General features: G+C 46.3%; 1 protein-coding gene across 2 annotated transcripts in view; it reads right to left on the minus strand.

The window, feature by feature from the left end:
• Window positions 1-332: 332 nt before the first annotated feature.
• Window positions 333-13,912, minus strand: part of CTSZ (cathepsin Z) — a 38,607-nt gene continuing 25,027 nt past the window's right edge. Inside the window, exons 1-6 of one of the 2 annotated variants that reach the window (XM_081948396.1) lie at window positions 9,733-10,076; window positions 6,877-7,040; window positions 4,759-4,938; window positions 3,629-3,779; window positions 1,684-1,846; window positions 333-635 (exon numbers count right to left, since the gene is read on the minus strand). In XM_081948396.1, the coding sequence (XP_081804522.1) occupies window positions 522-635; window positions 1,684-1,846; window positions 3,629-3,779; window positions 4,759-4,938; window positions 6,877-7,040; window positions 9,733-9,863 (903 nt within the window). In that variant the 5' untranslated portion in view covers window positions 9,864-10,076 and the 3' untranslated portion in view covers window positions 333-521. Of the gene's footprint in view, window positions 636-1,683; window positions 1,847-3,628; window positions 3,780-4,758; window positions 4,939-6,876; window positions 7,041-9,732; window positions 10,077-13,912 lie in introns of those variants that run through there. The other variant, XM_081948397.1, reaches the window with a different exon arrangement.

Genomic DNA, 13,912 nt, shown 5'->3' on the forward strand with positions numbered 1-13,912 from the left:
CTATACCCGGTGCTCCCGGCAGGCACCGGTCATAACCCACCACTGGTCATAGGCTACGTCTTCCCCCTCCCCCCAAATCAACTGGAATTGACCCCAGAGGAAGGTGGAGACCAATACAGTGCCACTCCCCAGTCCAGAAGGATGCCATAATCGATGGTATTGAAGGGTGCCGAGAAACGATTTTGTTTCTATGCCTTGGGAATGGAATGCTGCCCCTATCTCACTCCCAGCAGAGGTCATCTAAGAGCACATAGATACAGTCTTACTCCCATATCCCGGCCGAACCCTGGTTAAATCGCAGCTCATTTCCATTTGGAAAAAAACGAACAGTGCAAGGTTTTCTCAGCAGATTCATTAAATCCATTTTGATAATTTGTGCAAAATCTTTAATGAAAGAAAAAAGAAACTCAGTTTAATTACCAGTCCGTATGTGGCCAGCCAATTCCTGCAGAAGGCAATTTTCCTTTTCAAAAGTTTAAAAACAAACAAAAAAACAGCTGAAAAAGTTCTCGCAAAAGAATTCATGGCACGATGGGGTCTCCGTATGTGCACCGTTCTTCAACTGCCAGATTATAGTCTGCTCCTCTCCCGCCTTTATATGCACTCGTCACAATGCGCAGCCATCCTCTTTCACCCTGGAATGACAAACGTAGGCGCATCACAAAAGCATTGTGGCCCAACCCCCCCCCCCCCCCCGTTCTCATCTTACAGAAGGTCTTGCCATCTCTCATGGGGCTTGTTTCAGTGCTTAACATAGTAAAGAGGAGTCCTGAGAATTGGTTGCCACTCAGGAGGTAATATTGGCCTAAACAGATCCATCCTCTGGCTCTACAAAAGTTCCTATATTCCAGCCCAGCCCAGTAATCCCAGTTCCTGATGTGATATTTTCCATCAAAAGGCATTTGTGAGATTCAGAAGAACGTCTTTGTTTCTTAAGGAATCATTTAATGCAACTAACATGGAGAAGAGTCCTGCAGGATTCATCTCTCTGGTTTCATGGGCAGCCCTGGGAATTAATCAAAGCAGCTCCGACGGAAGGGTTTTGTGGTCACAACTGCCATCTTCAGTTTTTGCACAACCATAACACGCATGCACCCACACTCACTCACTCTCTCTCACCTGCTTGTGGAGACACCCTGTTCCTCACCTATCCAGTGGTGGGTTTCCATTTTTTTTACTACTGGTTCGCTCGTGTGCACATGTGACACTACTGCGTATGCGCAGAAGCGTCCAGGCAGGTGGGCGGAGCCTCCTGCCGCCACTACTAACAGTTCGCCCGATCCGGGCCAAACCGGGAGCAACCCACTTCTGCACCGATCTATAATCCCACTGCTGGTTTCTATGCCATTTTTCATTCAGGAGTCAAAAGCTGGAGTTTTAGTGATGTGCTGAGATCCCACCCCAACATGCCCGGATGGAGACCAGATCAAATACTGATTTAATTTCATTTTAATTTGCTGTACCTTGACTTTCTTGGCATGTATTTAAGCATTTCCCTCTTTTGTCACATTCAGAATTACTATTTGCTGAAAAGGTTTGCAGGTCTCCATAGGTGGCAACCAGGTGCATGGTACAGTTTATAAAGATTGAAAACCACCTCTGCCCTGATGTGAAAAATACCACTCTAACAATCCTCAAAGGTTGTTTTTTTTTCCTTAAAAGAAAGATCTTGGTTCTGCTTACCCACGGCTCGCCCCATGAATTGCGGACAATCCAGTATTCAATTCCGTCTTCCACACCCCAACCAGCAACAGAGATAATGTGGTTAATGAAAGGTGAAGAGTTATATTCATTATAAATTCCTCCGGTATATTTGTCCAGGCCTGGGGTAGCCATGATCCCACAACTGTTTAAATTACATGAAATTAGAAGGTTAGCAAAATAAACAAGGCTGAAATGTGTTCAGTTATCACAAAAGTGACAAATTCCCAACTAGTATCCAAATTAGCTAGGTGGCCTCAAGTAACAGATGTGCAGAGACACTTGCTGCGAACCAATTATGGATTTGAATACACCTAGCTGTGAGTATAGTCAAGGCTATGGTTGTCCCAGTTGCAATGTATGGCTGGGAAAGTTGGACCATAAAAAAGGCTGAGCGTCAAAGAATTGAGGCCTTTGAACTATGGTGCTGGAGAAGACTCCTCCTTGGACTGCAAGGCAATCAAACCAGTCAGTCTTAGAGGAGATCAACCCTGACTGCTCTTTAGAAGGCCAGAGACCTGAAGATGAAACTCAAGTACTTTGGCCACCTAATGAGAAGGAAGGACTCACTGGAGAAGAGCCTCATGCTGGGAAAGATGGAGGGCAAAAGAAGAAGGGGACGACAGAGAATGAGGTGGCTGGATGGAGTCACTGAAGCAGTAGGTGTGAGCTTGAATGGACTCCGGAGAATACTAGAGGACAGGAAGGCCTGGAGGAATGTTGTCTATGGGGTCGTGATGGGTCGGACACAATTGCGCAACTAATAAGGAGAGAACTTGAACTTGTACGTTTCTGTTGAGGTACAAGCTCTACCTCAGCCCATCCCAAGAGACCACTCAGCCATTCACATAATGGTCCATGAACTCCCTCAAAGTCCTAATGCTGTTTTTTGGGGAGAGGACAAAATAGGACAAATTCCATCCCATCTAAGCCCCCACTAAACATTAATTCCAGACAGCACTACCAGACTCCACCTTCTCCTGCCTCCTAGTAGAGGGCGCTTGTTTGGGCGGGGCTTCTTCAGAGAAGCTTTGTTTGTGTATGTGTGTGTTTGTTTGAGAGAGAGTTTGTTTGAGTGAGAGAGAGAAGGGGGTAGGAGAGGCAGGGAGGGCAGCCCCTCTTACCTGGCCGGAGGGGCGTCACCTCCGGCTCCAGTCCAGCCTGCGGCGCTTGCAGCCCACGCCAGCTCCTCCAGGGACTCCCAGGTTCGGCGCTGGAGAGCTGCCGCGAGAGAGGCCGGCCAGGTTGCCTGGGCGGCAGCAGAACTGCCCTTTGTTCTTTCGGGCAGGGGGGGGAGATGCTTCTTCCGCTCCGTCCATGCCCCACCTGTGCTGCCCTCGCCCGACAAGCGCGCCCCGGATGCTGCTCAGCTCTGGCGGGCGGTGCTGTGGCCAAATCCCAGGGCGGAGGGCGGCAGGGAGGCCGGGCTGGACACTTCATGTGGTGGCCGGCCTCCCCTGAGCCGGACCGGCCTTGGTTGACCCCGACCGGAGGGCTCGGGTGCCGAGGGCACGGTCTTCTCTGCAGAGCGAAAGGCGGGTGGCAGTAGGTGGACGCTCAGAGCCCCGGGAGCCCTTCCGCCAAGCACGGCGCTCCCTCACAGCTCCCGTCGCCCCATCTGTGTGCGTGTGTACGCGTGTGTGTGTTTGAGAGAGGGGGGAGGGAGGGAGAGAGGGAGGAAGGAGGGAAAGGGAGAAGAAAAAGAAAAAGAAAGAAGGAAAACAAATGCTGTCGCTTTAAACCAGAACTGAGCATGCCTGGCTGTGGAATTCTGGGAGTTGAAGTCCACAAGTCTAAAAAAATTGCTGCCTCACCAGCCATAAACCTCACCGCACGTCACTGCTATCCACATCTACTTCAGTCACATCACTTCAACTTTGCCACATGAATCGTTCTGAGCCATTAAAACTTGTGCTTCCTCCTGTACCTGATGGGTCCATTTGCATAGATTTCTGCCATCATTTTCTCTCGGCCGCTCACAGATCCATAATCTCCCACTTTCCAGAGGGTGTAATTTTTTATCACGTGGCATTCCCCGAAGGTGGTACATGTTCCACATTGGTTAAATTTCTTGCAGTCTTCAAAAATAATTGCACAAGATAAATGGAAAGAGCAGTTAATTTTCCCAGGTAGCCTATTACAGGACCACAATAGAGGCCAAAATTTCGACGGCTAAGGATGACAGCTGTTAAGTGAATTTTGTCCCATTTTACGACCGTTCTTGCCACAGTTGTCAAAGTGAATCACTGCGGTTGTTGAGTTTGTAACCCAATTAAGTCAATCTAGCATTGACGTCGCTTGTCAAAGGATCACAAAAGGTCATTGGTCAAATATCTGTCATTTCGAGAAGTAACAAATTTATAAAAGCAATTATAAGTTTTTTATGACGTAAAAAGGTTTAGATGTAACTAGACAATCCGTGACCCATTGGGTTGTCATTTCAGAGATGTTTCCTTACCTAAAGAGAGAAACGCAATGACGAGGGACAGTCAAACGAGCAGTGGGAGCAAAAGCAACTGAATTCATTCTAAACTCATTATGAAGCAGCTCAATGTAAGTTCAATGTTTTATGCGCTTGAAGGCCAATTTTGTCATCAGCCTGGCTACCTTTGATGGATGCAAACTAGCTCCAAGCAATCCGAAAGGGGTTTATTTAAATAACATGGGCATTTGGGAGCTAACAGCCTGTGGGGCTGAACCTTTGTGGATGTGTTACCACAGCTGATCAATTTCATTTTCCAACATCAATAATATAGTTTTTCTCCCCCCAAATGCCTTTTAAGACCGCTGCTGCATTAATGTGTTGGGTGGGTAGGGAGGACAGAATATCTCATTGGAGAAGACATTGTGAAATTTACAACTTTTGCCAAATTGGGGTGGTCATTATTACCATTCCTTAGAAGTTACAATCACAGGTTCATGTTGGTAAATGAGGCGTGTAGGCTAGTAAACGTTTGCATCCATTGCAAGGCCGAGACAAATGGTGGATGCTTGAAATCCCCTTCCCTTTTTTTGGAGCCCACCTCAAACACACTTTGGCACTCTGATCATACACACCTTGGTCTTTAGCTTGATAATTGTTGCATGTTTCATCCGGGATGCCATGTTCATGAGCATATTGCCACACGCCACTGTCGTCCCCACCTTCACAAGATCCAGCACTGGCACAGTCGATCACGTTTTGAACAGAGAGATACGCTGAGGGCCAGGCACCTTTCTTCTTGATATTTATGCGATCTAAGAGGGAGAAATAAGTCTTGAAAATAACTATTCTAACCTAGGCTTCCCCAAAAAGCACGAAGCAGATTCCCAACAAAACCCCTTTTATTAAACGGATGTCAATTCCTCTCATTCACATTCAGCAGAAGCCTGGAAAACACTCTTTCAAAGGGGAATTTATGACCACAGACCTTATCTGGTTTGGAAAGCTGCCATGTAAATATTTTCCAAACGCAGTGCTGTGCAAGGAAAGACTTGGCACAGAGTCTCTGAGATTCACGGACAGACCTACACACTCCTGAAACGAACTAACGAATAAACGAACAAATTGTTTCCTGCAAAAGCCCACTCCCCTTTCGCTTCTCTTTTATTTCCTATGGGAGGGGCCATTCACTGTCCACCTGTGGCTTTACTCCCAAGTTGACCCTGATTGCTCAGCTGTTCTTTTATTCTGGCAACTCTGCGCATGCGCACACTGGGAACAGGCTCCAGCTGTTTCTCTGCCTCACTGCTGTCTAGCTCCGAAGGCAGCTGAGAACTGTCAGACGGCCTTGGCCCCACTTCTGCCTCTGATGCAGAGCCCTTGTCCGAGGCTTCCTCAGCCTCCAGGACTGACCCATGTTCCTCCCCAACCTCTTCACTATCATCTCTGCTGGTGGGCCACAACAGTAACAGAAACTACAACCCTTCTCAGTCACAGACTGAGTTCAATGTGCTCAGGTAAAATATTTTTCTTTGAGGTCCTTAGTGGTCTCTCAGCTTGGCTGTTTTCTTGCAAACATTTTATTATTAGCCAACTAGGTAACATCATCGTTGTATATTTTTCTTTGATTGGACTGTGGCTTGGTGTGTTCTCTGAATTCAGCCGCAGTTTGTGGTTTCCCATGTCAGGCCAACCTAAACCACTTTTATTGTGATTTATTTGCAATCTACAATACAGCAAGCCATGACTTAATTCAAACCTAATCATGAAGTGCATATTGTCCAGATCTGATTTATGTGATACAGAAGACAAATGATCATCTGTTTCCTTTTCCCTACCTGCCACTCAATATTTTGTACCAGATCTTACATTCCAATAAAAAAAATCTGAAAATGGATTCTAGAAACCTGCTTTTTTTCTCCATAAAATGACCATGTAAATCCCTTCCCTTTTAAATCCCAAATGTTCTTTCATTTTTCTCTTCAATAATACCATTCTGGCCAATTCAGTCTTTACCGCAACCATTTCCCATGGTCCATTGTCTTTTAATAGGGCAAAACATGGGCCGAGAAACTGAGCGGTGTTGGACCTGGTTAGGTTCAACTTAGTTAAGATCCGGAAGAAGACTTTAGGCTAAAGCAGGGTTGAAAAAAAAATCCCCAAAGGATGACAGTAACAAATGGCTTCCATGCCACCACCAAGAAAGCAATAGCAATAACACTTAGACTTCTATACCGTTTCACAATGCTTTACAGTCCTCTGTAAATGATTAACAGAATCAGCACATTGCTCCCAAAAATCTGGGCCCTCATTTTGCTGACCTTGAAAGGATGCAAGGCTTAAGTCAACCTTGAGTCAGGATCGAACTTCTGACAGTCAGCAGAATTAGACTGCAATACTGCATTTTAACCACAGCGCCACCACAGCGCTATCTAAGAAGACAATGTGAAATTACCAGGAGTTGAACTCATCTTGAAAGAGACTTTGCCTTCAGTCAGGAGGCAGAAAACTACACAACTAACTTAAAGATAACACCAATGAGATCATCCTCCACCTCTCTCTCAGTATTGCCCAACCTCAAAAGGCACACCACGCTTTCAAATGGAAACACCGAATTTGATTTGAAAGGCAGATTGTGGTGTGAGGTGTAGTGACTAAGATTTTTTTTTAAAAAAAAAATCTATGCATTTTCTCCCTTAAGACTTGTGATTCTCCATTCTCGGAGGAAGGAATCACCAGTAGGCATTCCCTACCTGCAAAGGCACTGGTGCTGCCGTGAGCCCAGCAGGATCCACAGTATTGGGGAATGTGCTGGTTCCGAGTGGTGCTTGCATAATTGACTCCATCTCTGCTTCTCCAGTCCCAGCTCTTGGGCAGCTTAGAGATATCCAAATATTCATGCGGGCGAGGATAGGTTCTGTTAAGAGGAAACATGAAAATGTCAGAAGGGAGAACCAACTCCATTTTGGGGGGGGGGGTTAATAAGGAAAGTTAACTTTCTGTGAGCAAAAGTAAGAGGTTTATTTCTCAGTGCTTGCTCTGATTTCTAACCAAGTCTGCTCTAGACTTTTTTTAAAAAAATGTTTACAAACATATCGTTGTGTGAACAGTGTGGCACTAGAGTGTCTTACATTTTAGTACAAATAAAACAATATTCTTCATATTTATTACAATCTTATAGAATTTTAGTAATAATACACATTATCTTTCATTCTTTGATTATTCGATCACACCGTTTACTACGAACAAAATATTAATAATCATATTAGTTGTGTTTAACAGACTTATATAGTTCTAATAGTAATACACAAATTTATATTGCATTATAATCTTCCATTGTTTATCCCCTTTCTAATTCTTAGTTATGCCACTGTTATATTTTTAAAAATATCCCCTTTCTAATCACATTTTAATACTAATAAAATAATATTCATCACATTTACTTTTGAGGTTATATAATTCTAATAAGACTACATGTTTTTGTTAAATTATAATCTTTCATTATTATCTTGTTCAATATTTAAATATGTTATTTTTATGCTGAACAAATTCTGCATAAAAGTCATTCAAGTCTATCCTAGTCTGAACAGCATATATAATTCCCCGCTTCATTTGATTCATTGACTGTTTGTGAAATAACTTAGGCAGTGACTTTATCACGAGATGCCTTTCTTGCTCAGAATTCTGATGACCTCAACCACTTTCTAAAGTTCTCAGATGAACTTTGTTCTCCTGCCTGTTTTGCAAAACTCCAGAAGGGGGAGGGGAACATCTCGGGACAGCAAAATTTTAACTTATCAACCTTTGCAAAAGGATAGAAACGAGAGGGGTCACCTTCCCAACCGGCCCACTCCCTGTTTCGAATTATATGACCCATAATACCCAGCATATAGAGAATTCTAGGGTGTGGCTGGTTTGCATTCTGACGATTCCCATGAATTAGCAGTTTCTTAGGAATCCCTCTTCTATATTTCTGTTCTCATGAATTATTAGAGAGTCCTCGACTTATTCATTTAGTGACTGAAGTTACACCGGCCCTGAAAAACATGACTTTTCACACTTATACAATAATACAGTAGCAGAGTTGGAAGGGACCTTGGAGGTCTTCTAGTCCAACCCCCCTGCCTAGACAGGAAACCCTACACCGTTTCAGACAAATGGCTATCCAACATCTTCTTAAAGACTTCCAGAGTTGGGGCATTCACATTATGTCCATTGCAGCATCCTCATGGTCAGATGCTTGGCAACTGGTTCATATTTATGATGGTGGAAGGGTCCTGGGCTCATGTGAGCCCCTGTTGTGACCTTCCAACAAGCAATGGGAAAGCCAGATTCACTTCACAAACTTAACAACTCGATTTACAATAACAGTTGACCTAGCAACTGTGCCAAGAAAGATCATGAAACGTGGCAAAACTCACTTAATTTTCCAGCAGAAAATTTGGGCTCATCATCAACAAATGACAAAACAATGCAACCAGGTTACATACTCCATGCCTGAAGATCAGATGCTAGTCTAAAATCTCAGGGTCTTTTCTATATCCTGCTTAGGCTGATTGCCCCCCTGTCCTTACCCAAGAGACAGATGGACCCTGCTAACACCTTTTTTCTGGGGTATCTCCATTAGGCTGACTTCAGCAGTTTCCAGACCACAAATGAGAGTCAGCCTTGGCTGCACAGCTATTGAAGTAGTGTTTCCTTCCATATTTAGCCATCAGCCAAGGGCTCAGCCTCAAGATATATACAGTTGTTCCCCATCAGTTGGAGGGCACTGACCTGGAACAAGGGGGCAAGACAACCGATTTCAAACTGGATAGTTTTTTGTTTTGCTGACAGCAAGGATCGGTTGAGAGAACTGTAAACTGGAGGTGGAGAGATGCCCTTAGTAAACTTAACAGCTATAAAACTTTTAACTGCTATTTTATACTTCAACTTATAAGAAGCTGCTTTCTGTTATGGATTCATCCAACTCTGACCCAGGGCCTGCCACAAAGAAGAGGGAATCAAGCTATTCTCCAAAGCCCCTGAGGGCAGGACAAGAAGCAATGGGTGGAAACTCATCAAGGAGAGAAGCAACTTAGAACTAAGGAGAAACTTCCTGACAGTTAGAACAATTAATCAGTGGAACAGAAGTTGCCTCCAGAAGTTGTGAATGCCCCAACACTGGAAGTCTTTAAGAAGATGTTGGATAGCCATTTGTCTGAAGTGCTGTAGGGTTTCCTGCCTAAGCAGGGGGTTGGACTAGAAGACCTCCAAGGTCCCTTTCCCAACTCTGGTATTCTGTTTCACCCTGCCTCCCCTTGCCCCCAAATCTCCAGCCGTGCCAGATCCCCGTCCCAACGCCTGGCCGGCTGGGAACGCTGAGTTTTGTAGTTCTAAATCCAATCTGCATTCATTTGCTCTGATTGAGGGAAGGCTGTTTCCCAGCTCTCGCGGCCCTTCTGGGACCACGAGTGACAATCCAAGAAAAAAAGCCCTTCCGATCAGCTCAGCCGAGCTTCAACCCCCCCCCCCCCCACCGCGGGGCACCCAATCTCTGCCCGCCTTATCCCGTCGACGCATCCCGGACTGGAGCGAATTGGATGGCGCGCCGCCGCCGCCGCTTTTACCGGACGCCGGGGAGGTTGCGCGGCAGCGGCTTGTAGCAGCTCTGCCCTGCTTGGAAGTAGAGGCCGGCGGCGTCCAGGCAGCCCACCAGCAGGAGCCAGAGGGCGAGCGGGGAGAGGTCGCGCCCAGCCATGGCGATCAGAGGCTCAGTTGGCCGCCGCAGCCTCTGGAGACGGTCGCCGGGAAAGGAGCGCGCAGAGCCGGCCGGGACTTGGGTCCTCCTAGAGCTGGAGCGCTAGCGCAGAGAGAGGGGGCGAGGTCGTGGCCAAAGGCCCTTGGAGGCGGCGACGTCATGGGGGTGGGGGGACGGGACGAAGAAGGGAGCAGCCGCCCCGCCTTGGCTCGCTGCAGGTAGGCAGGCTGACGGGTTTGCCCGGCATTGCGAGAGCGGGAAGCGGTTGCGAAAGAGGAAACAATCAGGAGGCTCCTCGTGACTCGGAGGCTGGAACGAGCCGGCGGCCACTGGGCAGCCGCGGATCCCAGCCAAGAGGGAGGGAGCTGGGAGGAACGGTCCCCCCCCCGGGGGCATACTTTCGGCTCTGCTGTACAGGCAGTCCTCGACTTACAACGGTTCGTTTAGTGACCGTTCGAGGTTACAAGCCGCTGAAACAAAAAAGAACTTGGGACCAGTGGTGAAATTCAATTTTTTTCTTTACTACCGATTTGGTGGGCATGGCTTGGTGGGCCTGGCAGGGGAAGGATACTGTAAAATCTCCGTTCTCTCTCCCAGTGACGTGCGGTGAGGTTTATGGCTGGTGACGTCATCAAATGATCATCATGAAGGGAGGACTGTGACAACTTTGATCTTTGCAAGCGTGCAAGCAAAATACCCCAGGATCACGGTGGCGGGGACAGCAACTCCTTCTGCTGTGCTGCGGAGAAGAGCCACGCTGTGCTCCTCAGCGCCAGCCTCAGATCAGCGCGAGCCGCCGTCCCCTTCCTGTTGGCTCAGGAAGGAGGGGAATGGGACCACGTGTGCAGGAGGCTCCTCAGCGCCAGCGTCAGATCAGCGCGAGCCGCCGTCCCCTTCCCCTGCACACATGGTCCCATTCCCCTCCTTCCTGAGCCAACATGAAGGGCACCGCGGCTGCACTGATCTGAGGCTGGCGCTGAGGAGCCTCCTGCATACGTGGTCCCATTCCCCTCCTTCCTGTCGCTCTTCTCCGCAGCGCAGCAGAAGGAGTTGCTGTCCCCTCCACCGTGATCCTGGGGTATTTTGCTTGCACGCGCAAGAAAGAGATGAAAGAGAAAAGGGGAGCATTTTTTTTCTTTTCATGATGAGAGCGGTGAGGCTCTGCCTCCCCTGACTGTACGGCACTGCCCTCTCCACTCTGGGGCCAGCCAGAGGTGGTATTTGCTGGTTCTCCAAACTACTCAAGTTATCCACTATCGGTTCTCCAGAACCTGCTGAATTTCACCCCTGCTTGGGACCATTTCTCACGCTTACGATCGTTGCAGCATCCCCACAACCACCTGTTTTACATTTGGATGCTTGGTAAGCATCTGGTCATGTGATCAAAATTTAGACGCTCAGCAACTGGCTCCTATTTATGACCGTTGCAATGTCCCCGGGTCGTATATGACCATCTTTGGCAACATTGAGAGGAGCAAAGTCCACAGGGAAGCCAGAGTCATTGAACAACTGCCGTGATTCACTTAACAGATGTGGGGAGAAAAGTCGTAAAATGGGGCAAAACCTGTGCCATCTTTTACATTGGGCCTTCAGGCCTGCCACATTTTCTGCCGTGGGAAAATGGGAGGGAGGATTATATGGAGTATGGATGAGATATAGTCAAAATAACATTCTTTTCTCAAGAGAGTCAAGGACATCTTGCCCTGCGGCTGCCATGGTGTGACTGGGAGGCATCTCCAGTTTTGGATGGTGCCTGATTGGACCATGTGATGGACATGTGGGTGCTGGGCAGGGACCTCAACTTTCATTTGGGTGGGGAAAACCCGGAAACTTTCAGTTTTCCCAGATGGGCTGATATGACATCTCTAATAAAATGGAATTTTGAGGAAACTCAAGCCTTGGAGTCTTCTTTCGTTAGGGGTGTTACAGATTTCACACTTAGCAACATAAATCCTGGGCTCAGTTGTGGTCACAAGTTGAGGACTAGCTATATAATACAATAATAATACAATAGTAGAGTTGGAAGGGACCTTGGAGGTCTTCTAGTCCAACCCCCTGCCTAGGCAGGAAACCCTATACCGTTTCAGACAAATGTTTGTCCAACATCTTCTTAAAGACTTCCAGTGTTGGAGCATTTACAACTTCTGGAGGCAAGCTGTTCCACTGATTAATTGTTCTCACTGTCAGGAAATTTCTCCTCAGTTCTAAGTTGCTTCTCTCCTTGATTAGTTTCCACCCATTGCTTCTTTCTTCTGGACTCAGGTGCCTTGGAGAATAGTTTGACTCCCTCTTCTTTGTGGCAACCCCTGAGATATTGCAACAATGCTATCATGTCTCCCCTAGTCCTTCTTTCTATTAAACTAGACATACCCAGTTCCTGCAACTGTTCTTCATATGTTTTAGTCTCCAGTCCCCTAATCATCTTTGTTGCTCTATTTCAGAGCGCTGCTGGCATTTACTTGGAACGCTCCACCTGGCTTGGGGAAGGTGACCGGAAGTGCTGAAGCAGATCGATATAGTGGTGACCCCAGGCTGGAATTTTTGATTAGCCTCCTGTAGGCCACAACAGGGGTTTCCAACCTTGGCAACTTTAAGACTTGTGGACTTCAACTCCCAGAGTTCCTCAGCCAGCTGCTCGCTGAGGAATTCTGGGAGTTGAAGTCCACAAGTCTTAAAAGTTGCCAAGGTTGGAGACCCCCGGGCTACAGAATAGGCCAGTGGTTTGCAAACCTGGGTAAATAATCCAAAATTGTGTAAAAGTGGTTTTTTCTTTAGGGACGGATGCACAAACCTTTCACCTATCATAACAGGGACATTTAAAAAAATATTAAAACTTTTTTTAAAATTTCCATATTCTAAATAACCGACCGACTGACTGAAGATTTTCTTGTGTGGGAAAATACATTAAAAATCTCCTGAAGTACTTTTATTAAAGCAAAAATTGAAGAAATTACCAGTGGAAATTTATTGACATGACATAAAGATCTTTCGGGGATGCAATGGCTCAGTAGCTAAGACACGGAGCTCATCGATCAGAAAGGTTGGCAGTTTGGCAGTTCGAATCCCTAGCGCCGTGTAATGGAGTGAGCTCCTGTTACTTGTCCCAGATTCTGACAACTTAGCAGTTCGAAAGCACATAAATGCAAGTAGAAAAATAAGGATCACCTTTGGTGGGAAGGTAACAGCGTTTTGTGCGCCTTCAGCATTTAGTCATGCCGGTCACATGACCACGGAGATGTTTTTGGACAGCGCTGGCTCTTCGGCCTCAAAACAGAGATGAGCACCGCCCCCTAGAGTCGGGCACTACTAGCATGCACCTGTGAGGGAACCTTTACCTGTTAAGAATCTTTCAGTGATGTTCTAATACAGATCGCCCTCAAGTTGTGACCATTTTGTTTAGCAAAATTTTGAGGTGCTAAAGGAAGGGACTTGACTTTATCTTGAGTCTCCCAAGTTTGATAAGGCTTTCTTATCAGCAGTTTTGGATAATGGAGGAAAAAGTCAAGGAAGCTCTGGTATATGCAAAATTGAAGGCCGGAGATTCTTTGGTAGAAACTATTAATAGGCACATTACAGTATACGGGTAGTCCTTGAATTATGACCACAATTGAGACCAAAATTGCTGTGGCTGAGAAAGTTAAGTGAGTTTTCCCCGTTTTATTATCTTTCTTCCCACAGTTGTTAAGTGAATCACTGTAATTGTTAATAACTCAGTTGTTAAGTGAATCTGATTTCTCCATTCACTTTGTTTGTCAGAAGGTCGCAAAGGGGAAACGTGGCTCCAGGATACGGTGACCGCCATAAATATGAGCTAGTTGCCAAGCATCTGAATTTTGATGATGAGCACAAGGAGTGCTGCAATGGTTGTAAATGTAAAAAAAACAGTCATAAGTCAGTGCTGCTATAACTTCCAACATTCACTACACGAATGGTTGTAAATCAAGGACTACCTATGTAGAAATTTCAAACAAATAGTCTTCCCCTCCGCTGCATGTGAGAGCTACAGCTGAACTGCCACAAAATATTTGACAAAATCTGCTCTGCATAAA

This window comes from Natrix helvetica, assembly GCF_964273705.1.
Source record: "Natrix helvetica genome assembly, chromosome: 3".
Taxonomy (NCBI): Eukaryota; Metazoa; Chordata; class Lepidosauria; order Squamata; family Natricidae; genus Natrix; species Natrix helvetica.